This window comes from Elephas maximus, chromosome 3 (genome assembly GCF_024166365.1).
Source record: "Elephas maximus indicus isolate mEleMax1 chromosome 3, mEleMax1 primary haplotype, whole genome shotgun sequence".
Classification (NCBI taxonomy): domain Eukaryota; kingdom Metazoa; phylum Chordata; class Mammalia; order Proboscidea; family Elephantidae; genus Elephas; species Elephas maximus.
Window position 1 is genome coordinate 59,205,149 of NC_064821.1, and position 25,767 is coordinate 59,230,915.

The 25,767-nt window shown below is 48.1% G+C and overlaps 1 protein-coding gene across 1 annotated transcript; it reads left to right on the forward strand.

Annotated features, from left to right (window-relative positions):
• The first annotated feature begins 8,295 nt into the window (after positions 1-8,295).
• On the forward strand, positions 8,296-25,604 carry HTR6 (5-hydroxytryptamine receptor 6). The gene is made up of 3 exons (XM_049878127.1): positions 8,296-9,009; positions 24,621-24,779; positions 24,982-25,604. The coding sequence occupies exons 1-3, from the start codon at positions 8,296-8,298 to the stop codon at positions 25,417-25,419; spliced, it is 1,311 nt and encodes a 436-aa protein (XP_049734084.1). The 3' UTR covers positions 25,420-25,604.
• The last annotated feature ends 163 nt before the right edge of the window (positions 25,605-25,767 follow it).

The following is a 25,767-nucleotide window of genomic DNA, read 5'->3' on the forward strand; positions in this document are numbered from 1 at the left end:
TCGTAACCGCTGTGCCACCAGGGCTCCTTGTGAAGTACAGAGGGAGTAAGTAATTTGTCCAGGGTCATACAGTTAAGAAATGTTGGTGTCAGAACTCGAACCCAGGCCTGGAGCCTAAACCATTAATTACTGCTCTCAGTATAAAAAACCCCACTGCCATCGAGTCGATTCCAACTCATAGTGACCCTATATAACCTTAGTGAAAAACAAACCAGTTGTGGCAGAGCTGTTCCCTACTGATGGTGACTCCCCTCTGAGATTTTTCCCTTTCCACGGTTTCACTGACCCTTAGTCAACCAAGGTCCGAAAATGTCAAATGAGTAGTGTGACAAAATCTCATGCCTTTCCGCTCTGTCTTGCCTGGGGACCACACTCACATAACTTTTATTGCAGTATATTCTTCTAATTGTCCTATTTTATTATTACTGATTATTGTTAATCTCTTACTATGCCTAATTTATAAATTCAGCTTCATCATAGATACGTGTGTGTATAGGTCAAAACAGGTGCCTTTGATTCGGTTGCAACTCATAGTGACTCTATGCACAACAGAACAAAACACTGCCCGGTCCTGCACCACCCTCACAGTTGTTGCTACGCTTGAGCCCATTGTTGCCTTCCAACCTGGGGGGCTCATCTTCCAGCACTATATCAGACAGTGTTCCGCTGCTATTCAGAAGGCTTTCACTGGCTAATTCTTTTCAGAAGTAGACTGCTGGGTCCTTCTTCCTAGTCTGTCTTAGTCTAGAAGCTCAGCTGAAACCTGTCTGCCATGGGTGACCCTGCTGGTATTTGAATACCGGTGACATACCTTCCAGCATCACAGCAAGACACAACCCCCACAGTACCACAAACTGACAGATGCATGGGTCAAACATAGTGGGGGTTCGGTACTATCCGTGGTTTCAGGCATCCTGATGCAGCTGACCTGGGTCCCCCAAATTCTGCACCTCACAGGGCTGGTGTTGGTGAAGGCTATGACCCTATTCTTCCTCACACATTTACTGTCTCTACCTTGTAAAGGCAAATTTCTAATCCACGGAAAACTTGCAGTTTGCAAATGAGGAAACAGTGCCTTTATGCCCTGGAAGTCATTTGCCCAGGCCAGGACATAGGAAAGGAGTCCTGGTGGCACAGTGGTTAGGTGCTCGCTGCTAACCAGAAGGTAGGCAAACCAACATCTGCTCTGCGGTAGAAAGATGTAGCAGTCTGCTTCGGTAAAGATTTACAGCCTTGGAAACCCTGTGGGGTGGTTCTACTCTATCCTATCCTATAGGGTTGCTATGACTCAATGGCAATGGGTTTAGGTTCTTTTTTTTCTTTTTTTGATGTCTCTGCATGCAGGAGGTATACTTCTCTGCAGCCCAGTTTTCCAAGATGGAAGGAGAGGGAGGCTAATCACCAGCATGAGTGACTGGAACGGTCCAGGGAGGTTATACAGGGGGTCAGGGTTAAGTGGAGGCAGTGGGCTGGAGAGGTGGAGCCACAGGAAGAGGCGGAGCCACAAGGAGGGGCTCTGCTGATTGGATGTAGGAGCCCAGGGAAATGGAGGAGCTAGATTTGAGAGACCAGAGGGAATTAAAATAAACAAAAAAAGTACACCTAGATGTACAAACTTCGGAATGGGGTGGAAAGTGGGGGCAGTGACTTCTGATTTTTCTCTCCACAAAGCTCAAACTGAACCACCAAGAGAGGCCCTGGGAGGTGGGCGGGGGAAATGGGGACCACCAAACAGGAGTGGACGGACTTACAACGTTTACAAAGGATTAATACTGAGACGCAGCGCTGTGAAAGCAGACCCCTCTCCGGATAGCCAGGCAATTAGTACCGGTTTCTCCATATTGTTTGACTATATGGAGCCAACTCCCAACTAGTTATCTTCCCCTGCTCTAAACCTCTAGGCAAACCCAGTCAGCCTGAGTTCAAATCCTGACTTGGCCACTTCCTAGCTGTGTCCTTTTGAGCAAGCCACTGAAGAAGTCTGAAGCTCAGCTTCTTCATTGGTAAATGGGCAATAATGTTTACACCTACCTCACTCCCAGGGTCTTGGTGAGCATTACATGAGTGAGTGCAGGTAGGGTGCTCAGAGGAGTGCCTGGCATGTAGTAAGTTCTTGCTAAGTGTCAGCTATCATTATTACTATTGAGAATGAATGCTTGACCTGTAACTGCTGGTGGTTGGGCTGATAGTTTTGTTTATTCATTCATTCATTGAGCAGATATTTATTATTATTATTGTTATATATATATATATATATATACTTTTACTTATTGTGCTGGTACTGATCCAGCCAACGGGGACACCAAAAAAAACAAAAAACCAAACCAAGTGCCGTTGAGTCAATTCTGACTCATAGCGACCCTATAGGACAGAGTAGAGCTGCCTCATAGAGTTTCCAAGGAGTGCCTGGTGGATTTGAACTGCCAACCCTTTGGTTAGCAGCCATAGCACCTAACCACTACATTGCCGGGGTTTCCAAAATCAAACCCGTTGCTGTTGAGTCAACTCTGACTCATAGCGACCCTATACGACACACTAGAACTGCCCCGTAGGGTTTCCAAGGAGCACCTGGTAGATTCGAACTGCTAACCTTTTGGTTAGCAGCTAGTTTTTCTTAACCACTGTGCCATCAGGGCTCCTGTGCCACTCCTGGGGGCACAACAGTAAACAAAAGAGACAAAAGTCCTTGCCCTCACAAAGTTTGCCCAATTTGGTCAATGCTGTCTGTGAGACCACTTATGGGCAGGCCTCACGACCTGTCCAGACCTTGGTCTCTCCAGCTCTATAATGATGAGCTCCCCCAATCCATTTTGTACTAACAGGCGTGGACATCTGGGGCAGAGGACTTCCTAAGATTTAGCAACCCATGGCTATCTCCTCCAGGCAAAGGCTGAGCAATCTTGAAAGTCCCTTCCTACTCTGAGTTGTTAGCAAGTCTAGAACTTTAGTTTTCCATGACTGAAATGACAAACTTAGGTGCACACACGGGGATCTTCTGAGAAAAGGCCTCAATTCAAGATAACAGTGTGGTCGCAAGGTGGCACCATCACCGTGGCCCATATCTTAAAAATTATTACCTTTTTCCTCCCCAAGGTCTTTTTTTTTTTTTTTCAATTGTGCTTAGGCAAAAGTTTACAGCTCAAGTTAATTTCTCATTAAAAAATGTATACACATATTGTTTTGTTACATTTGTTGCAGTCCCCATGATGTGACATGCTCCCCCTTTAAGCCACTCCGGGTTCCCTGTATCCATTAGTCTAGTTCCTGTCCCTTCCTGCCTCCTTGTCCTGCTTTTGGACAAGAGCTGCCCCTTTGGTTTCGTATATTTGATTGAACTAAGAAGCTCGTTCCTCACGTGTGTTACTTTTTGTTTTATTGTCCTGTCTAATCTTTATCTGAAAACTGGACTTCAGAAATAGTTTTAGCTCTGGGTTAGCAGAGTGTCTGGGGGCCATAGTTTTGGGGGTTCCTCCAGTCTCTGTCAGACCAGCAAGTTGGGTCTTTTTACATGAATTTGAATTCTGTTCTACATTTTTCTCCTGCTCTATCCAGGCCTCTGTGTTGTGGTCCCTCTCAGGGTGTTATTTTTTCAATTTTTTAAAATATACATCTTATACAACAAACATCCATCAATCTATCACCAGGAAGGAATAAATGTTAACATTTTGGCTATGCTTTCTTTAGGTCATTTTAGAAATACCAGACATCAAACATTACCAAAAAAAAAAAAAAAAACTGAAGCAAAGGGCCTAGTATTCTATTGCACTATATATAGTCGTGTGTCACTGAACACCCAAGTGCTTTCTGTGAAATAGGGTGTTATGTGATTTGGACATTGTGTGAACACCATATTATTGACCACAGGCAGTTAGTTCCTGGATTCCGAAAGTCTGACTTCTGTGCAGCTTGTAGTTACCAACCAATCCCGTAAAGCCTATCAGATTAAACATCCGAGGCACATACAATGGTTTGTAACAACAAACAGGTGCGACTTTGTGACGTGCATCAAAACATGGTTATCATCATTATTACTGTGTTATTCTGTTAAATATGTTTTCATGTATCTGGAAGTGTTTCTTTAAGGTTTTTTATGCATAGAAAGGTACACCATATACTATATACCAAGACAAACATTTGACTAACTGGCGTTAGATACGAGCTGTACCTAACTGTTCCAACTTATGTACAAATTCAACGTAAAGGCACACTTGGGAGGAACTTGTTTACATTCCAGGGACTGCCTGTGCTCAGCAGAGCTACATGGGATACTGTAGTGTGCCAGACGTTATACGCCTGGCAGTGCAATTGCTTCGTATACAAGAAACATGAGATACATGTGTTGCATGCAGAAGGCTGTTTTGTTCGCTACTTTTGTTTACATCCGCTGTGTCCTGTTCTCCTGTTCTCTGACTGGGATTTCTGAACTCTGTTATAACCTTATGGGGCCACGGACTTATATAGGGTTAGACACTGCCTGAACGCATGACGGTGCTATTTTTTACAAAGCTAAAATTTGTCAGACACCTCTTCTCTGCCAATTGGTTTAAATACTCATTCCATTCACATCTCCACTACCCCAATTTCTTACCTGCAGAAAATCCAAGAAACTTTCCCAAGCTCACATAGCAAGCAGCAGAATTGGGATTTGAACCCTGGTCACTCAACAAATCATCTTTCAGGTCTGCTGTTGCTCACATCAGAAACCTCTGGACTGAAGGAGTCACCATAGAGCTGAAAGTGCCTGTAGGAATCATCCAATCCCTGTTATCATCACATAGATGCAAAACACTGAGGCCAGCAGCTGGCACTGACATACACTGCACCCTTAACTTTACAGATTACACCAGTGTCATTTCATCCTTTCAACAACCCCGGGAGGAGGGTTCTGCATTCCCTGTTAACTACTGCAGAAGAGAAAACAGAACCCTTAAGGTGAAGCTGCTGACTGCAAGTCCCACAGCTGGTAAGTGGCAGAGCTGGGATTCTAAGCTGGGTTTTCCTCTCAGCCTAGTACTTGGTGTACTTACTACACCGTGTTCCTTGGGGCATGGCAGAAACCATCACAGTGGTACAGGGTGGTGCTGGGGAAGGAGGACAAGCCCTCTCCATTTGCTGCATAGATCCATCTATGGGCAAGACTGGGGCTCTGAGCTCCAAACAGTGGCTCAGGGGCAGGTGGAGGGCTGTAGGGTTTTGAGGTTTCTATTAGGAGGTAGCTTGACCACCTGCAAAGGGTGCTTGACCACTTGTTGCTTTTAACCTTGGGCAAGGCCCTTGGCCTCTCTAAGCCTCAGTTCAACACCTATGTCTGAGTATTATTGTAGGGGTTGTTAGTTATGTTATTAGTTGCTGTCCAGGTAGCTGCAACTCATGGCAACCTTATATATAACAGAACTTAATGATCCTCAAGGAAACCCTGGTGGTGTAGTGGTTAAATTAGTTAAATGCTATGCCTGCTAACCAAAGGGTTGGCAGTTTGAATCCACCAGGCGCTCCTTGGAAACTCTATGAAGCAGTTCTACCCTGTCCTATAGGGTCGCTATGAGTCGGAATCGACTCGATGGCACTGGGTTTGGTTTTTGGTTTAATGATCCTCATGATTGTTGGTATGTTTTAGTCCATTGTTGCCGCCCTTATGTCAAGCCACCTCATGGAGCATTTCCTTCCACTTTACCAAACATGATTTCCTTCTCTGGTGATCGGTCCCTCCTGATGATGGGTCCAAAACAAATAGGTTGAAATCTCAGACAATAGTCTGTGATCCTTATGGTTTTCACTGGCTAATTTTTGGAAGTAGATCGCCAAGTCTTTCTTCCTAGTCTGTCTTAGTCTGAAAGCTCCACTGAAACTCATCCACCATGGGTGGCCTTGCTGACATCTGGCATAGCTTTCAGCATCATAGAAACATCCGAGCCACCACCGTACGACAAACTGACAGATGGGTGGTGGATTGTAGGGGTACAAATAATATAATAAAGTCCCTGGGACATTAAAAAAAAAAAAGTTCCCGTAAAGTCAACCCCAATACGTGGTGATCTCATGTGTGTTACAGTAGAACTGTGCTCCGAAAGTTTTCAAGTGGCTGATTTTTTTGGAAGTAGGTCACCAGGCCTTTCTTCTCAGGCACCGCTGGGTGGACTCAAACCTCCAAACTCTTGGTTAGTAGCCAAGCACATGAACTGTTTGCACCACCGAGGTAGGAATAATATAACAAAGGCTCTGGCACAGTGTAGGAGCGTTATATGTGGGAGGTATTATTTTTCTGTTTCTGTGGAGGGAAAAAGACCCCTGTTGCCATCACTCAATACCCCCCCATGTTGTTGTTAGGTACCATCAGGTTGATTTTGACTCATGGTGACCCCATGTGACAGAGTAGAGCTGCCCCACAGGATGTAATCTTTATGGAAGTAGATTGAGAGGTCTTCTCCTGCGGAGCTGCTGGGTGTGCTGGACTGCCAACCTTTTGGTTAGCAGCCAAGTGCTTTACCGTTGCACCACCAAGGTGCCTTCTGCCACCCTATATTGTTCTACATTCTCTCTTTTCCATAAACAATTATCACCTTATGCACTCTACTGTTTATTATGGTTAATTGTTTATCTCTTTCCACTAGAATGTAAGTTCCAGGAAGTCAGGGGTCTTTGTTTTGTTCACTGTAGTGTCTTGATTGGCCAGAACAGTGCTGGACACCTCCTAGGTGCTCAATAAATATTTGCTGAATGACTGCATGAATGGAACCCACAATATTCATCTGGGCAGTGTTGGGAAGAGACTATGCTCAGCCGAGGAGAGATACACGGGTTTTGCGCCCAGGGAGCCACACACCTCCCCTTTCCCTGCAGCAACCGTACTCTACCTGGCCCGAGTATTCCCAAATCTGCTCACAGTCTGTTAGCTTGAGAGCGCAGACAGATCAGGGGCTTCATCCTTAGTGCCTGGCGCTGCTGGGAAACCGCATGGTTTCTGCTTTCAAGGCCATGGGGCAGGAGTAACCTACTGCTCCAAGCCTTCCTGCTCAAACCAAAGGTGAACTATGCAGAAATTATTAACCCATTTTATACATATAGCAACGGAAGCGCAAACATACAGCAGCTGAGGCGATCTGCCCAACAGCTCCCAACTCCTGCCTCCCCCCCGACCCCCATAGCGCGGTAACTCCATGCTGCTGCTGGCGGGCAGATCCCCCATTTGGGAGCAGTCCACGGATAAAGGCGGGCCACAGCCCCCTCCTCTGAGTTCCAACTGCGCCGCCACCACATGTGGAATGGGGAGGGCATGCCGGAGTGGGAAGGCTGATGTGACAGCCGGGGAAGCGACCCCACGCGACGGGGGCGCTCGGATCTTTCCTTCCTGGGCGGGGGGAGCCGAGACCCTCCCGTACCCTAGGCTGAGGCTCGGGCTCTCCCCGCCCACCGCGGGGCGGGGCGCAGGCTCCAAGGCGCTGGGACAGCGCACTGCTGAAGCACCCACCCGCTCCTCCGCGCTCGCCAGCCCCTAGCTGCGCCTCCCGGGCTTGGGAGTGCCGGCCCGCCGCCTCCCGGCTGCGGCCGCTTCTCCCTCTCGCGGCCCTGCGGGGCCTGCCGCAGTGGCCGGCAGCGGAGCAGCGCAGAGCCCCCCAGGTACCGCGCGCTGCGGAGCCGGGCCAGCGACCCGGCTGCGGGCAGAGGGAGCGGAGGCGCGGCCGCTGCTCTTCCACTCTCCTCAGAGCCGGCCTGCGTCCTCCCTCCTGCCCCAGCCCCGGGTGTCTTCCAGGGGCCCCATCCTATGACCCCAGCACCAGAGCTCCAGGCTAGCCTCCCATACGCCTGCCCCTATCAGGGAGCTTGCCCTAGGCGGGGTAGCGCCCAGCACTGCCTGCGCCCACCTCCTTGGTCTCTGCCCTGGCCAGGCGTCCCCGTCCCTATCTTACCGCCGGCTGCCTCTAGGGGACTCTGCTCTCACCCGAGGGTGCCCAACCAACCTCCAAAGGTCATCTGGCGTCCCCCTGCCCCTAACTTTGTGCCCACTCTCTCTAGGGGACTCAGCTCCTCATCGGGTGTCCCCCTCCCCAAAATTTCTACTCGTTCGAGGCAGGTGTCTCAGCCCCCCCCCCCCCACCGTGGGCGCCCATATAACCCTAGCGCCTCCACTTCTGTCTTCCTGCTTGCCCCTGTCCCCCAGGCGGACCCATTCTCACCTGAGGACGCCCATCCAGTTTCTGTTCCTCCAAGAGTCTCTGCCCCTCACCAGCCGCCCCTCACCCTGTCTTCCTGCCCACCCTACGACGCCTCACTTCCTCGCCTCCCACCCCCGCCCCCATGATCCCAGAGCAGAGCCCTCCCAACCACAGCACCCCGGACTGGGAGTCAGGGCCGCCGTCGGGCGCTGGGGGCAGTGGCTGGGTGGCTGCCGCGCTGTGCGTGGTCATCGTGCTGACTGCGGCGGCCAACTCGCTGCTCATCGCGCTCATCTGTACGCAGCCGGCGCTGCGCAACACGTCCAACTTCTTCCTGGTGTCTCTGTTCACGTCGGACCTGATGGTGGGGCTGGTGGTGATGCCGCCGGCCATGCTGAACGCGCTGTACGGGCGCTGGGTGCTGGCTCGCGGCCTCTGCCTGCTCTGGGCCGCCTTCGACGTGATGTGCTGCAGCGCCTCCATCCTTAATCTCTGCCTCATCAGCTTCGACCGCTACCTGCTCATCCTTTCGCCGCTGCGCTACAAGCTGCGCATGACGCCCCCGCGCGCCATGGCTCTTGTCCTGGGCGCCTGGAGCCTTGCGGCGCTTGCCTCCTTCCTGCCCCTGCTCCTGGGCTGGCACGAGCTGGGCCGCGCGCGGGCGCCAGTCCCAGGCCAGTGTCGCCTGCTGGCCAGCCTGCCCTTCGTCCTCGTGGCGTCCGGCCTCACCTTCTTCCTGCCCTCGGGAGCCATCTGCTTCACCTACGGCAGGATTCTGCTGGCCGCCCGCAAGCAGGCGGTGCAGGTAGCCTCCCTCACCACCGGCATGGCCGGCCAGGCTTTGGATATGCTGCAGGTAACCGGGTGCGCAGGAAGGATGGCGGGATAGAGAGGGAGTGAGCAAACATCAAGCGCCCACTGGGCATCTGGCCATTTCCAGCTCCCATCTTTTGTCTGAAGGCCAAACTCAATGCCTGACTGTCCACAGGGTAGTGTTCCAGAAGGTAAGGTGCAACAGGGAATTGGGGGTGTCTCATCTCTCCCTATCTGCTCCTCCCCCGGTCTTCCCCAACAGGCAAATGGCACCATCAAGACATCACACGCCAGAAATTTAGGAATAATTCCTTGCCGGAACGCCCACCTTACCCATTAGCAAGCCCTTTTGGTGCTGCCTCCTAAAAATATGCAGAACTGAATTCTCCACTTCTCTCCATCTGCACTGCCACCTCCTCTAGCCAAGTCACCATCACTTCCTTACCTGGATAGACTTCTACTGGCCCCCCCTGATTTCACTCCAGCCCCCCACTACCCATTTTCTGCATGGGAGCCAAAGCAATAAAAAATAAATGTTCTTCAGTCCCTTCAGTGGCTCCCCACTGCTCTCAGAAAAAAGAGGAAGCCCATCGTTTCACCTCCTTTCCCTGCCTTTACTCTGTACCAGCCACATGCCCCTTCTGGCAATTCCTACAAGATACCAGACCTGCTTTGGCCTCAAGGTCTTTGCACTTGCTCTTCCCTTTCCTTGGAATGCTCCTCTCCCCCAATTCTGTTCTTGCCTGACTCTTTTTCAGCTTTCAGGTCACCTCTTACCAGAAGCAACCCCTGACCACCATAGCGTGATCCACTCTCTCCCACTCTGTTGTTCTCCTTCACGACCCCCAGCTTACTTGTTGACTTGTTTATTGTCTATTTCCCCTACTTGAATGCATGTCCATGAGGGTAGGGCATATTGAGGTTGGTTTAATCCTCATTGCTCGTCATCGTTGTTGTTAGTCGCTGTCGAGTCAGCTCCAACTCATGGCGATCCCATGTACATAGAATGCAACGTCAGCCAGTCATGCACCATCTTCACAATTATTTGTATGCTTGAGTCCATTGTCACGGCTACCTTGTATTCTGAGTGCCTTCCAACTTAGGCGGCTCATCTTCCAGCACTATATCAGACAATATTCTTTTATGATCCATAGGGTTTTCATTGGCTGATTTTTGGAAGTTGATTGCCAGGCCTTTCTTCCTGGTCTATCATAGTCTGGAAGCTTCACTGAAACCTGTCCACCATGTGTGACCCTGCTGGTATTTGAAATACCAATGGCATAGCTTCCAGCATCACAGCAACAGGCAAGCCACCACAGTATGACAAACTGACACATGGGGTGATGGCTGGTCATAGTAGGTGACTGGTAATTACTTGTGAATGGGGTAGGTGTTCTTAGCTCAAGGTTCTGCATCTGGAAGTGGAGTGGCTCTTCCTGCCACCCCGGGCCATAGAGAACCCAAGTCCTATTGCTACTCCGAGGGATGAGTGTTTAGACTGACTGGGCCAGAATCCCAGGGAATTAGGTCATAGGCCCCAAGGACAGCCCCAACTGGCCCTGCTAGCTCATCTTGGTACAGCCTCAGCTGGAGGAGATTCCTGGAGGGTGGGGTGCCTTGGGGGTCATTGGGTGAATGGAGACCTCTTAATGGTTGAAAGGCTAATACCCTTCTTGGTGGTCCCCCAGAGCAGCCATCTGTTGCACCCCAGCAGTGAGGCCCAGAGCTGCAGCTGGGGTATCAACTAGCAGGCCAGGCCCTGGGTGCAGGAGGTCCTGGCTGCAGCCCTATCTCTCCCTATCTGTGCTCACTGGAAAATGTTCTTGAACCTCGGAAGGTGACTGTGATCCTGATTTGGTTTTTCAGCAGCGGTGTGGCTGCCCTGGACCATTGGCACTCTCTCCCTGGGTTCTTTTAAAGGAGTTTTCCCAAACTTCAGGCATTCAGGAACCGGCTTGGGATATCTGCCTCACTCCTCTCGATGCACCTCAAGCCACTTGACCTCATATTTACTTAGCATATTCTTTAAATCATCTCACTTATCTTTTTACATCTGTGAATTTGTTTAGAAAGAATCCTTCATGAACTCTTCCGGAAGTGGAAAATCAGTATCCCTTGCCATAAATAAAAGGTGATCACAAATACAACTTCTGTGAAGAAGCCCCAGAGTATCACTGAAGTTTAGCTAGGTATGGTTGATGTCTCTAACTAAGCCCAAGGCCTGCTTTCTCTTTGCTAAGTGTTAGAGGGGTGTTAAAGACACAGTACCATCAACATGAGACTTTTCTTCTTGACGTAGCCAGAAAAGCTGGAAGAGAACTGTAAAGGGGTAATGTTTTTATTCTGTGATTCAATATTGTTTTACGAGGTGTCCATTTACCACCTAAAATCATCTTGCATTCCCATACTTTGGGAAATGCTGTTCTAGTGACTAAGGATGGGAGAAGTTAGCTGGTCCTGATGATGTTGGGGTGGGAGGGGTCAGGATTCTTGGTTCCATTAGTGCCTGACACACAGATTTCGTTTCCATAAAACTAATTGGCTGGCACCGGGATTGAACCTGAGACTGAGGTTCAGCACCTGGACAGGAGTCTCCCAGGTGCTAATAGCTGCAGATCATGGTCTTTGAGCGCTCACTATGAGCCAGGCACCAAGCTAAGCTTATTAACCCCCAAAACAAATGAATGGGGCAAGTACTACCATTATCCCTGCTTTGTAGATGGGGAAACTGAGGTTCAGAGAAAGGGAAGGTGACCTGCCCAAGGTCACACAGCCAGTAAGTGAGGTTCAAGTTTAGATCTGCCTGAGCCGGTGTGGGCAGTGACATTGTCCAGAAACTCTGTCCTCAGGGAGACCACACTGTCCCTCCTACCTCACTGGCTGTTGTCTCCTTTGTTAGTTCCTCCCGGTCTGCCCCTAACTGTGGCATCCCTGGCCTCAGTCCTCTGAGGTCCTCTGACCTCTCCATTCTTCCCACATTCACTCCTTAGTGATCTCATCTTGTTTCATGCTTGAAAATGCCACCTACACCTGATAACTTCCAAAGCACTCTCTCCAGCATGGGCCTCTTATGTAATGTACTCCAAACTGAACTCCAGATTGTTCAGCCCCAGATCTCGCCCTCCTCAAATCTTCCTCATATCAGTGAAAGCAACTCCATTCTTCCTGTGGCTCAGGCCAGAAGCCTTGGAGGCAGCCTGGACTCCTCTGTTTCTCACATGCCACATCCAGTTCTCTTATTTCTACCTTCAAAACATATCTGGGTTCTGACCACTTCTCATCTCTCCACTGCTACCACCTGGGCTGAGCCCCTTCATTTGAAGTCTGGATTATGGCTGCAATCTCTGACTTGCCTTCCATGCTTGCTCCCTTTCAATCTATTCTAACACAGGAGCCAGAGGGAGTCCTTTAAAATGCAAGTCCAGTCCTATCATGTGTCTGCTCTGGTGGTCTTGCTTCTCATGTAATCTGGCCCTCTTCTCCTTCTCTGGCTTCCTTTTTTCCACCATCCCCCTCATTCTTTCTATTCCAGCCACATCAAAATTCTTGCTGTTCCTTGCACACATTCAGCACACCCCTGCCTTAGGGCCTTTGCACTTGCTATTCCCTCTTCTTGGAATGCCCTCCCCTCCACATTGCCACATGGCTCATCCCTAACTCCCATCACGTCCTCCAGGCTTCTGTTCAACTGCCCTTACGAATCACACTCTACCAAGTGCAGCTGCCACCCCTCCCTAGGTACTCTCCAACCCTAACTTCCTGAGTTATTTTTCTCATCAGCACATACCACCACCTGACATATTATACACTCACCTATTTATTTGTCTATTGTTGATTTCTCCCTACAAGAAAGTAAGCGCTTTGAGACTTTTTCTTTTTGCTTACTGCTGTATTCGCAGCACCTAAAACAGTACCTGGCATATAGTAGGTGCTCAATAGATATTTATGGAAGGAGCAAAATGAACACAGTGTTTCGCACAGCCTGGGCTCTCACCCCTGTTCACAGTGCTGCCTTTTCTCCCACTCCTTCAGAATCGGTTCTAGTATCTGATGGAGCCTAAGCTTTTTACCTTGATCCATTTGCCCAGTCACATTTACCGAACACTCACTTTGCTCAGGGGCTGTTCTAGGCAATGGATGCTGAGGTGAGTAGGACAGGCACGTCCTGCCCTCTGGGAGTTGATGTTCTAGTCAGGAGATAGACACAGATCATCGAACACCATCGTGATGAGTGTTACAGGGCTTACAAGAGGGGTGCCTCACCCAGTGAACACTCAGAATTTATTATTTACTGTGTATATGCTTGAAAAGTGAAGCAAAGAAGTTACAACGAGCCCTAAAACCAAAGGCTGAGAGGAGTCTTCATGGGTCATTTAGGCCAGCACCGTGTCTCTGAGGCACAATGACCCATGGGCCTCTTAAACTAGAAATGTGTATATTCTAATTCTTGTCCCTTTCAGGAATGTGGAAACCCTGGTGGTGTAGTGGTTAAGTGCTATAGCTGCTAACCAAGAGGTCAGCAGTTCAAGTCCTTCAGGCGCTCCTTGGAAACTCTATGGGGCAGTTCTACTCTGTCCTATAGGATCTCTATGAGTCAAAATTGACTCGACTGCAGTGGGTTTTTGGGTGTTCTGGAATGTTTTGAATGTGGAAGTATCAGACCCTGTCACTGTGCTGGCTTCTGAGGCCCCTCGGCTCCTAGGCAGGCCTCCTACGTGCTCTTTTCCCCGTTGCCTGGAGAACTGCCCACATTTGGGGAACTGTTTCTGGAATGCTGCCTCTACTCCAGCCTCCTGGGTCACGACCCTCCCCTCCCAGGCCAGCTGTCCTGTCCCAGGGATGAGCAACCCATGGTCTGCAGGCAGAGGCTCTCTCAATGCCTGGACCCAAAAATACTGATGGGGGAAGGAACAGAAGTCAGAGTGCACCAGACCCCTTCCCGCCTGGTCTCCTCAGCCCCCGAGCCCTTGGCTCCTCTCTGCAATCCAGCCTCTAGCTGCCCAACAGAGGAAGGCAGCTGGGAGTGTGTCCCCAAGTCCCAGCTCCTCTGAGGCTGAGACCATGAGGATTTTTATGCTCCCTCCTCCTCCATATGCCTATTTATGGGGTTTCAAAAGGCCATGGGTTGGCTTATTGGTTTCAGCCACCACTGTCTGGCCCCAGGGCCTGTGAGGAAGGGATCATGCTTAGAGCTGAGGTGGGGCTGTGGCTTAGGATGGAGGGAGGGGTGTGTGTGTGGCGGGGAGTGGAATCAGAGCAAGCTGGGCAGGGGAGTGAGTGTGTGTGTGTGTGTGTGTGTGTGTGTGTGTGTGTGTGTGTGAAAGGTGGGTGCCGGGTGGGGGTGGTGCTCAGCCTCCAGATAATTCCAGAGGGATGGGTTGTCAGTGGTAGGTAGCTTGGGAGCTCACAGCTAAAGGAGAGGAGCGAAGGAGGCCCAGCTGGCCATGACTCGCAGCCTTCTCAGCCTCTTGCTCTCTCTGCTGTGATTTCTATGTCTCTGTGGTCTGTAAAAGGAGTCCTGGTGGCACAGTGGTTAAGTGCTTGGCTGCTAACTGAAAGATCAGCAGTTCAAACCCACCAGCCGCTCTCCAGGAGAAAATGTGGCAGTCTGCTTCCATAAAGATTATGGCCTTGAAAACCCTATGGTTCTACTCTGTCCTACAGGGTCACTCTGAGTTAGAATTGATTCTATGGCAACAGGTTTTGGTGGTCCATACCCCTCTCTCCATCTTCTTTCTCCTTGTTACCTCACTTTTCCCCTCCCCTATCTCTCTCCTCAAGTTCCCGTCTCTCCCCCTTCTCTTCCTTCCTTCTGCATTTCTCCATCGCCCTCTCCCTCTCTCCTCACCTATTAATTTCTCCTCCTTTTCCTCCTTCCCCATCTTTTCTTACCCTCCCTCAGCCCACTATGCATCATTATCTTAGTGATCTAGCTTCCCTTCCATCTCTGTCCTTCCTCCTCCTCAGAGGAGGCTGCAATCACAGAAATATCTCGGAGGGGAAGGAGGAGGCTGAGCCGGGAGAGGTTCACGGAGTGCCAGCACCGAGGATGGCAAGCTTGGCTGCTGCTCGGAGCAAGGCGGCTTGGTGCAGCCCCAGAGCTGGGAGCAGGAGCTGGGGTATCAGGCTGGTTGTGGTTCGAATTCTGCCTCTTTTGGATCACTGCTAGATGATCTTGGACAAGTCATTTTACCTCCCTGTACCCCAGGGTAATGGTTGTTGTTAGTTGCTGTCCAGCTGTCTCCCACTCTTAGGGACCTTATGTATAATAGAATGAAATGTTGCCTGATACTCTGCCATCTTAATGATTGTTGCTATGTTTGAGCCCATTGTTGTGGCTATCATATTAATCCATTTCCTTGAGGGTTTTCTTTGTTTACAATGACCTTCTACTTTACCAAGGAGCCCTGGTGGCACAATGGTTAAGCACTCAGCTGCTAACCAAAAAGTTGGCAGTTTGAACCTACCCAGCAGCTCCACAGGAGATAGACCTTTCAGTCTGCTCCTGTAAAGATCACAGCCAAGAAAACCCTAAGGGGCATTTCTGCTTTGTCACATGGGGTCACTATGAGTCAGAATCAACTTGACAGCACTTGACAACAACTGCTTTACCGACCATGGTGTAGTTTCCTAGTGATTGGTCTTTCCTGATGAAGTGTCCAAAGTAAGTAAGCCAGTCTTCCCATCCTTGTTTCTAAGGAGGATTCTGATTGCCATGGGCAATTTCTGAATGTGGAAGCGGTGTGGTAAAGAGGAAAAAGTGCCGTTTCTGGAGCCAGAAATGACTTTGAATCTCTTACTCAACCCTTACCTGCTATGGGGTAATGGTATCTATCTATCACATACAGCGGTTTGAGGAGCCAATGAAATTATATATATGTATATGTGTTTAAAAAAAATTTTTTTTATATGTGTGTGTGTATATATATATGTATCTGTCACATAGTAGATACTCAACAAATCAGCAAATGTTGGTTCCTCTCCTTTCCTTTTTGGTGGTGAAATATATAGTTCTGGGGAGCTCATCCCTTTGAGCCTTTCCAGGGGAAAAAAAATCACCATCAAATACCTTTTTTCACCAACATAAATGGCAACTATACATATGGACTTCACCAGATGGAATATACAGGAATCAAATTGACTACATCTGTGGAAAGAGATGATGGAAAAGCTCAATATCATCAGTCAGAACAAAGCCAGGGGCCAACTGCAGATCAGACCATCAATTGCTCACATGCAAGTTCAAGTTGAAACTGAAGAAAATTAGAACAATTCCATGAGAGCCAAAGTACAACCTTGAGTATATCCCACCTGAATTTAGAGGTCATCTCAAGAATAGATTTGACATGTTGAACACTAATGACCGAAGACCAGATGAGTTGTGGAATGACATCAAGGACATCATACATGAAGAAATCAAGAGGTCATTAAAAAGACAGGAGAGAAAGAAAAGACCTAAATGAATGTCAGAAAGACTCTGAAACTTGCTCTTGCATGGCGAGTAGCTAAAGCAAAAGGAAAAAATGATGCAGTGAAAGAGCTAAAGCTAAACAGAAAATTTCAAAGGGTGTCTCCAGAAGACAAAGTAAAATATTATGATGACATGTGCAAAGACCTGGAGATAGACAACCAAAAGGGAGAATATGCTCGGCATTTCTCAAGCTGTAAGAACTGAAGAAAAAATTCAAGCCTTTAGTTGCAACAGTGAAGGATTCCATGGGGAAAATATTAAATGATGCAGGAAACATCAAAAGAAGATAGAAGGAATACACAGAATCACTATACCAAAAAGAATTGGTCAACGTTCAACCATTTCACGAGGTAGCGTATGATCAGGAATCAGTGGTTCTCAAGGGAGAAATCCAAGATGCACTGAGGGCATTGGTGAAAAATGAGGCTCCAGGAACTGACAGAACACCAACTGAGATGTTTCAACAAACGGATGTAGCACTGGAAGTGCTCATTCATCTATGCCAAGAAATCTGGAAGACAATTACCTGGCCAACCAACTAGAAGAGATCCATATTTCTGCATCCAACTGAATGTGGAAATTGTCAAACAGTATCATTAAGATCACATGCAAACAAAATTTTGCTGAAGATCATTCAAAACTGGCTGCAGCAGTATATCAACAGGGAACTGCCAGAAATTCAAGACAGGTTTAGAAGAGGATGTGGAACCAGGGATATCATTGCTGATATCAGACGGATCTTGGCTGAAAGCAGAGAATATCAGAAAGATGTTTACCTGTGTTTTATTGACTATGCTAAAACATTCGACTGTGTGGATCATAACATATTATGGATAACATTTGGGAGCATGGGAATTCCAGAACACTTACTTGTGCTCATGAGGAATCTGTACATGTATCAGGAATCTGTACATGTATCATGAGGCAGTCATTCAAACAGAACAAGTGGATACTGCATGGTTTGAAGTCAGGAAAGGTGTGGGTTAGGGTTGTATCCTTTAACCATACCTATTCAATCTGTACGTTCAGCAAATAGTCCAAGAACTGGATTATATGAAGAAGAACGGGGCATCAGGATTGATGGAAGACTCATCAACGACCTGCCTTATGCAGATGACACACCTTGGTTGCTGAAAGTGAAGAAAACTTGAAGCACTTACTGATGAAGATCAAAGACCACAGCCTTCAGTATGGATTACACTTCAACAGAAAGAAAACAAAAACCCTCACAACTGGACCAATAAGCAACATCATGATAAATGGAAGATTGAGGTTCTCAAGGATTTCATTTTACCTGGATCCACAATCAGCATCCACAATCAGCAGCAGTCAGGAAATCAAAAGATGGATTGCATTGGGCAAGTTGGCTGCAGAAGACCTCTTTAAGTGTTGAAAAGCAAAGGTATCACCCTGAGGACTAAGGTGCACCTGACCCAAGCCATGGTGTTTTCAGTTGCCTCCTATGCGTGGGAAAGCTGGACAATGAATAAGGAAGACCGAAGACTTGATGCTTTTGAATTGTGGTGCTGGCAAAGAATATTGAATATGCCATGGACTGCCGAAACAGCAAACAAGTCTGGCTTGGAATAAGTACAACCAAATGCTCCTTAGAAGCAAGGATGTCAAGACTACATCTCACATACTTTGGACAAGCTATCAGGAGGCATCAGTCCCTGGAGAAGGACGTCACACTTGGTAAAGCAGAGGATCAGCAAAAAGGAGGAAGACCCTCAATGAGATGGGTTGACACAGTGGCTGCAACAATGGGCTCAAGCACAGCAACTATTGTGAGGATGGCACAGGACCAGGCTGTGTTTTGTTCTGCTGTGTATAGGGTCTCTATGAGTTGGAACCAACTCGATGGCACCTAACAACAACAACATCACTGCCACCAACATCATCGCCACTATCCAAGAGCTGAGCCAGACACAAATAGCAATAACAACAACAGTAATGATAGCTAACACTTATATGGTGCTTACTATATCCCAGGCACTATTCTAGTAACTTTCCGTATATTTATCTAATCCTTGCTACAGTTCCTATGAGGTAGATGACATAATTTCCATTTTACAAATGAGAAAGCTGAGGCACAGAGAGGTGAAGTAACTTGTCTACGGTCACTCAGTTAGTCAGTAACAGAGCCAGGATTTGTACCCAGGCAGATTGGCTCCAGAATCTATGTTCGTAACCCTCACGCTATGATTGGATGGTCATAAAAATTTTAAATTACACAAGGGAATATGTAAAAACATTAAATTGTTTCTTTTACTGTGGTAAAAATTTATATAACAAAACATTTTCAAGTTTGACAATTTATACATGGGTGATTCAGTGTCATTGATTACGTTCATCATATAGTACAACTACTATCCTTTCCAAAATATTCCAAATTATTAATAGGAGCTCAGTGCCCCCTAAACAATGATTTCCCCTTTCCCTCTCCCTCCTACCCCTGGTAACTAACCACTAATAAGCTTTGGTCTCGATGCACTTGCCTATTTCATGTAAGTGAGATCATACAGTATTTGTCTTTTTGTGACTTATTTTGCTCAGCATGTTTTCAGGGTTCATCCATATTGTAGCATGTATCAGGGCTTTGTTTCTCTTTCTGGCTGAGTAATATCCCATTGTGTGCATATACCACATCTTGTTTATCCATTCATCTGTTCATGGATATTTGGGTTGTTTCCACCTTTTGGCTATTGTGAAAAGTACGGCAACCAACATTGGTGTACAGGTTTCTGTTTGCGTCCTGCTTTCAATTCTTTCGGGCATGCATCTGTAAAAACATTTTCAGACTAAAATTCGACACTAGAGAGAAAGGAAAAGACCTCCCTCCACTCTCAGGGGCACTATTACCAATTTAGTATATGTCCTTCCAGTCCTTTTTCTATGTGTTTACATAGTTGTGTATGTACCTAAAGAAACTTGGTGTTTTTGTCTTGTGTATTTTTTTAAAAAATAAATGGAACCACACTGTGTCTCTTGTTTTGCAACTTGCCATTGTCACTTGATAACACGTCTTGGAGATCTTTCCATTTGATTGATTTGTTCTTCTAAGCATCTGCGTAGTATTCCATAGTGGGAATGTACCATGGTTTATTTAGCCACCCTCCTTTTGATGAGCACTTAGGCTGTTTGGGTTTTTTTCCCCTGTGCAAATACTGCTGTGTACACATTCTTTCATATGCCAAGTGTACAGACACATGTACAGGTGTTTCTTTTTTTTTGTTGTGGTGAAAATGCGAAGCCCTGGTGGCACCGTGGTTAAGAACTTTCCTGCTAACCAAAAGTTTGGCAGATTGAATCCACCAGGTGCTCCTTGGAAACCCTATGGGGCAGCTCTACTCTGTCCTATTGGGTTGCTATGAGTTGGAATTGACTTGGCGGCAATTGGTTTGCTTTTGGTTTTGGTGAAAATACACACACCAAAAGCATCCACCAATACAACTTCTACATTTACAATTCAATGACATTGATTATATTTTTCATGTTGTGCCACCATTATCGCTACCCTTTTCCAAAATATTCTACCACCATTAACATAAGCTCAAAAAGTCCCCCTTTCCCTCTCCCTAGCACCTTGGTAACCATTAATAATATTTAGTTTATATATTTGCTTATTTCACACTAAGCGAGATCATAGAGTACTTGTCCTTTTGTGACTGACTGCGCTCAGCATGACGTTTTCAAGATTCATCCATGTTGTGACATGCATCAGGACTTCACTTCTCTTTATGGCTGCATAATATTCCATTGTATGTATGTCCATTTTGTTTATCCCTTCATATGTTGATGGACATTTTAGTTGTTTCCATCTTTTGGCTGTTGTGAAAAGTGCTGCAGTGAACGTTGGTGTACAGGTTTCTGTTTGTGTTCCTGCTTTCATTTCTGCGTACAGGTGTTTCTTGAACATAGGAACCTGCAGGTGGAAGTGCCAGCTGGAAGGGTACTGCCAAATTGTCTCTGGGCAGCTACACTCTCATGGTGACACATACACAGACATGCATAAGGGACATGCAAACAACAGACTGTGGCCATAAGAGGACCGTGAGGTGGTTACAGGGAAGACAGAAGGCAGATGGGGGAGGCTGACATGAGTCAGACCCCAGAGTGTGGGCTGGTGGCTGCCATTGGCTTCTGATTTTTGAAGATCTCTTGGTCACAGGTGGTGTTTCTGAAACCACGTCCTGACTGGCCGGTGGATGCAATCTCTGAACAGGGAAGCAGTGTGGTGAAGTAGAAAAAGTGCAGTTTCTGGAGCCGGAAATGACTTTGAAACCCTGACTCAACACTTACTTGCTGTGTCACTCTTGGCAAGCTATTTTGTCTCTCTGAGCCTCAGTGGCCTCATCTACAAAAGGGGGATAATAATACCTATTTCCTATAAAGACTGAATGAAATAATGGATATTAAGTGCTGAAACAAAACTAGTTGCTATTGAGTCAATTCCAACTCATGGTGACTCCATGTGTTTTGGAGTAGAACTGTGCTCCACAGGTTTTCAAGGGCTGTGACTTTCTAGAAGGAGATTACCAGGCCTTTCTTGCAAGGTACCTCTCAGTATATTTGAATTGCCAGTCTTTTGGTTCGTACCTGTGTGCCTGTCCATTCGTGCCACCCAGGGACTTCATGCATAGCTGGTGCTCAATAAATGGGGATAATGCTGATTTGGAGTCACCGGGGCCTTGGTTTGAGGCCTTGTACTGGTGCAGTGTGACCTTGGGAAGGTCCCCTATCTTCTATGAGCCTATTTCCTTCTTTCTTCCCTCTTGCTTGTGTTCGAGGTCAATTCTTTGGGGGAGAAGAGAAGGAAGAACCTGTTTTTTTTTTTTTTTTTCAGAAAGACTAGACAGTAAATCTCAGCTCCTTTTCACCCCTTTTTAAGCCCCTCATCACTTTTGATTTCCCCCGAAATATATCCCCAGAGGCCTCAGGTCCCCAGTGCTCCAGATCTCGGGCAAAATCAGGGCTGCCTCTTGCCCCCCTCCACAGGTCACCAGGGGTCAGAGGTACCTGTATGAGTGGGACCTCCTGGAGGCAGTGTCTCCTCTTCCCCATTCATGGCAGTGATATGAAGACATGGTAGGTCTTAGGTGATCTTTTGGGGAAGGAGGAGCTTCTTCCTCTGGGCTGACAACAGCAGGCCCACAGAGGCTGTATAGATGCCACCCTGGAGAAGGCTAAGCCAGAAGTGGAGAAAGAAAACAGACCCTCTTTTCCTCTCTTGCTGACTTGGGGCCAGACCTAGAAAGCAGGCTTGTGTGTGGTAGGGCGGAGATGGAGGAGAGCATCCCCTAGTTGTAAAGATGCCAGTCATGCTCTGGAGCCTGGTGAGTCAGGCCGTTTGTCCTGACATCTGTGCTGCTTTGGGGAAACCAGAGCTGAAGACAGAAGGACAGGGCCCCTGAGGGTGCTATAGTCACTCCAAAATCATATACATACCACCAAACCACATCGTGGCTATCATGTAGTTGTTGTTAGCTGCCAATGAGTTGGTTCTGACTCAGAGCGACCCTATGTACAACAGAGTGAAACAATGCCTGGTCCTGCACTATCTTCACAATCCTTGTTACGCTTGAGCCCATTGTTGCAGCCACTGTGTCAATCCATCTTGTTGAGGGTCTTCCTCTTTTTTGCTGATCCTCTCCTCTACCAAGCATGATATCCTTCTTCGGGGACTGATCCCTCCTGACAACATGTGCAAAGTATATGATGCAAAGTCTCACCATCCTTGCTTCTAAGGAGCATTCTGGCTGTACTTCTTCCAAGGCAGATTTGTTCATTCTTTTGGCAGTCCATGATATATTCAATATTCTTTTCCAACACCATAATTCAAAAATGTCAATTCTTCTTTGGTCTTCCTTATTCATTGTCCAACTACAATCATATAATTAGCACTTATTAATCTATGTGCATGCAGTTATTATCCACAGTGACTCCATAAGCTGAGCATTGTTTTCCCATTTTACAGATGTGGAGACAGAGGCTCTCTCAAAAGCACAGAGTAAGTGGTAGAGACATGACTTGAAGCCAGATTACCTGTCATAAAAGCCCAGCTCTTGTCTGCATGATACTGTCCCACCAAGAGAGGAGAAATCAAGGGTTCTTTTAGGGTGCTTTTCTGTGAATTTGTCCTTGAGGTTCAGTATAGCCAGATTTCACCCAGATGAACACTTCGGGGATTGGGGGTTATAGTGTGCTTTGCCTCCCTCCTCTCATCCCCCACCATTCCAGAATTAGACCTGCACTAGCCTCCCTGCTCCCATAAAAAAAAAAAAAAAAAACAGATGCCATTGAGTCAACTCTGACTTATGGTGACCTTATGTGTGCTCCATAACATTTTCAATGGCTGTTTTTTTGGCAGTAGATAGCCAGGCCTTTCTTCTGAGGTGCCCCTGGGTGGACTTGAACCTCCAATCTTTCGGTTAGCAGTTGAGCACATTTTTTGCACTACCTAGAGACTCTCTTGCTCCCATAGATAGTACTAGCTGGGGTTTCAGCACCATGGACAGGACACAGACTCCGGCTCGCGGGATTAGGTGGGGAGGGAGGAGCAGGGGCTGGAAGAACTCAAGCACCTGAGGGTGGGACGGGGGATGTTGGCTTTGGTCTTCCCCGGGGATGACACATCTTGGCTTCGCCTTCTCCTCCCCCTTTCCATCTGTGAAAGGTTGCCTGGCAATCTGGTTCCTTTCCTGCTTCCTTTTGACCCTTTCATCTTGTCATGCCCAACCCACATCTGGTTGCCTCAAGAACTAAGCTGGGCTTTCCTGCTGTTTAGAGAGTGCTGAGGGTATCCCTGGCTTTCAAAGTCCAGGTGTGTTCCTGGGGCAGCACACACTCTCCGCATGGTTTATACTGAATTGTGAACACCTTTGCACACCAGTGTTTACTTAAATTGTGCATATAGGTGGGTCTCACTTTGTGTAAATCTGATATATGAAAATCCAAATTGATTACAACACACGGTTTAGAGGAGGGGTTCAGGTCTCAGCTTTCATGGACCCCTAAGGGTTTCATGGATGGACTTCAGGTTGGTCTCTGAACCCTCTGGAAGTGTGGGAATTTGTGTGTGTGTGCATGTATAAAATTTGTATGCTGTTTATTTTTGAAGAGAGATTCTGTAGATTTCATTAGGTTCTCAAAGGGCTCATGAATTTCAAAAAGTTAAGAGAACTGCTGGGCTAAAAGATCTTCCAGTTCAGAGAGCCTTTTAAGGTTTTGGGACTGCTGGTCCTCAGTTTGTAAAGTTAAATTCTAACCTCCCTGTGCCCCTGGCTTCCTTTCAGTGGCTACTGTGGGGCACCTCTCTCTCCCCTTTCTCTCCCTCCCTGCTTCTTAAAGGCCACATTTGAGAATGGAGATGCCTGACAATCCAAGGTGTAATTTGAGTTGTAAAATTCCAAAGTTACTAGCACCCCTAGCAATTTATAATTGGTCTAATTGCAGACATTGCTTTGTGCACACATTAAAAAAAAAAAAAACTTCTATTTTGTGGAGCATGAGAGTAATGGCAAAGCCATTACTTCAAAATATGAAGAGAATTCATATATAAAGAGATTACCAAGCCCTGGATAGCTAGTAGGTTTTCTTTTTTCAAGTACTATTCAATCACAACTAATTCTTTAGTGCCAAAGGCTCTGGAAGGTGCTGGGGCTCTCTGCAATGTGCATTGACCTGCACTGTGGGTTGTCCTTTGCAGGGGTGGTTGTTTTTCGGAATCATTCCAATTTGTATCTGGGGCACCACTAGTGTCTGGTTGCACTTTCTCCTGTGAGAAGTGGGATCAGGGTTAGGGCTCAGTATGGGCTGAGGATCAGGGCTCAGTCTGGGGCTAAGGTTGGGGCTTCAGTCAAGGTTCACGGTTAAGGCTGTTTGCGACTACCATTATGCAGGGCTCAATCTCTGGTAGGTGTCAGGGTTCTGTCTGGGATCATGGTCAGGGCCTAGTTCATTGCTGAAGTTATGGCTTGGTCTGGAGCCAGGATCAAGGTTCACTCTGGAGTCAGGGTCAGGCCTCAGACCAGGACTACAATTGGGGCTTAGTCAAGGATCAGGGCTCAGTTTATCGCTGGTGTTAGGATTCAGTCTAGAATTGGGATTGACGCTCAGCTTGTGGCTGGGATCAGGGTCAGATTGGGGCTCTTAGCTGACTCATGTGGCTTTGCCTTCCACAGGTGCCTCGGACCTCGCGTCCAGTGGTGGAGTCGGCTGAGAGCAGGCGTTTGGCCCCCAAGCACAGCAGGAAGGCCCTGAAGGCTAGCCTGACACTGGGCATCCTTCTGGGCATGTTCTTTGTGACTTGGCTGCCCTTCTTTGTGGCCAACATAGCCCAGGTAATATCACAGCAGGGGCAGGTGAGTCCAGGTCTTGCTGGGGAGGCCCTGAGCCCCACCCCACCCCAGACACAGGGAGGGAGGAGGGGGGCTGCCCCTCATGGTGGGTGTGTTGTGTGTGCCTGTTCCATCATCCATGCTGGGTAGGGTGATCTGTGTCCCTGCCCCGGGACCAGGTGTGACATGTCCCCATCCCCCCCAGGCCGTGTGTGACTGCGTCTCCCCAGACCTCTTCGATGTCCTCACGTGGCTGGGTTACTGTAACAGCACCATGAACCCCATCATCTACCCACTCTTCATGCGGGACTTCAAGCGGGCCCTGGGGAAATTTCTGCCGTGTCCCCGCTGCCCCCGGGAGCACCAGGCCCGCCTGGCCTCGCCGTCTGTGCGCACCTCTCACAGCGGCCCCCGGCCAGGCCTGAGCCTGCAGCATGTGCTGCCCCTGCCCCTGCCGCCCAGCGCAGACTTAGACTCGGGTGGCTCCTCAGGCCTGCAGCTCACGACCCAGCCGCTGCTTCCTGGAGAGGCCACCCGGGGGCCCCCCCGACCTGTCCGGGCCACTGCTGTTGTCACCTTCTTCAACGACGATCCGGTGGAACCCGAGCTGAGGCTGCATCCACTTGGCACCCCCACGAACTGACCCAGGCCTGGAGCTGGGGAGATGGATTGCATGGGACCCAATCTCTGAGGGGTCAGGTCAGCTCTTAGTCAAGGCCAGGAGGCTGCAGGTCTCCTTGGAGCCCTCTGAGTTCCACTGGGGCGCACTGGCCAACCCCCACTGCCCATTCCAGGCCCCCATCTGGTGGGAGAGTAGCTGGCTCAGATACTGTGTTCCCCAGGATGCTCCATCGTTGAGTGTCCCTTGCAGATGTGTGTAGAGGATGGCTGGAGGATGCAGAGAGTTGGGGAGAAGAACTAGTTGGTTCAGATTAGGAAGAAAGCAATCACATCCTTTGCACATTCTATCAGGCTTGATGGGAAGTAATGC

Bases quoted from the DNA above. Each gene is read 5' to 3' on its own strand.
- HTR6 (XM_049878127.1), top strand. From the start codon at position 8,296: ATGATCCCAGAGCAGAGCCCTCCCAACCACAGCACCCCGGACTGGGAG. The intron at 9,010-24,620 runs GTAACCGGGTGC...TGCCTTCCACAG, and splicing joins AGGCTTTGGATATGCTGCAG to GTGCCTCGGACCTCGCGTCC. The intron at 24,780-24,981 runs GTAATATCACAG...CATCCCCCCCAG, and splicing joins TTGTGGCCAACATAGCCCAG to GCCGTGTGTGACTGCGTCTC.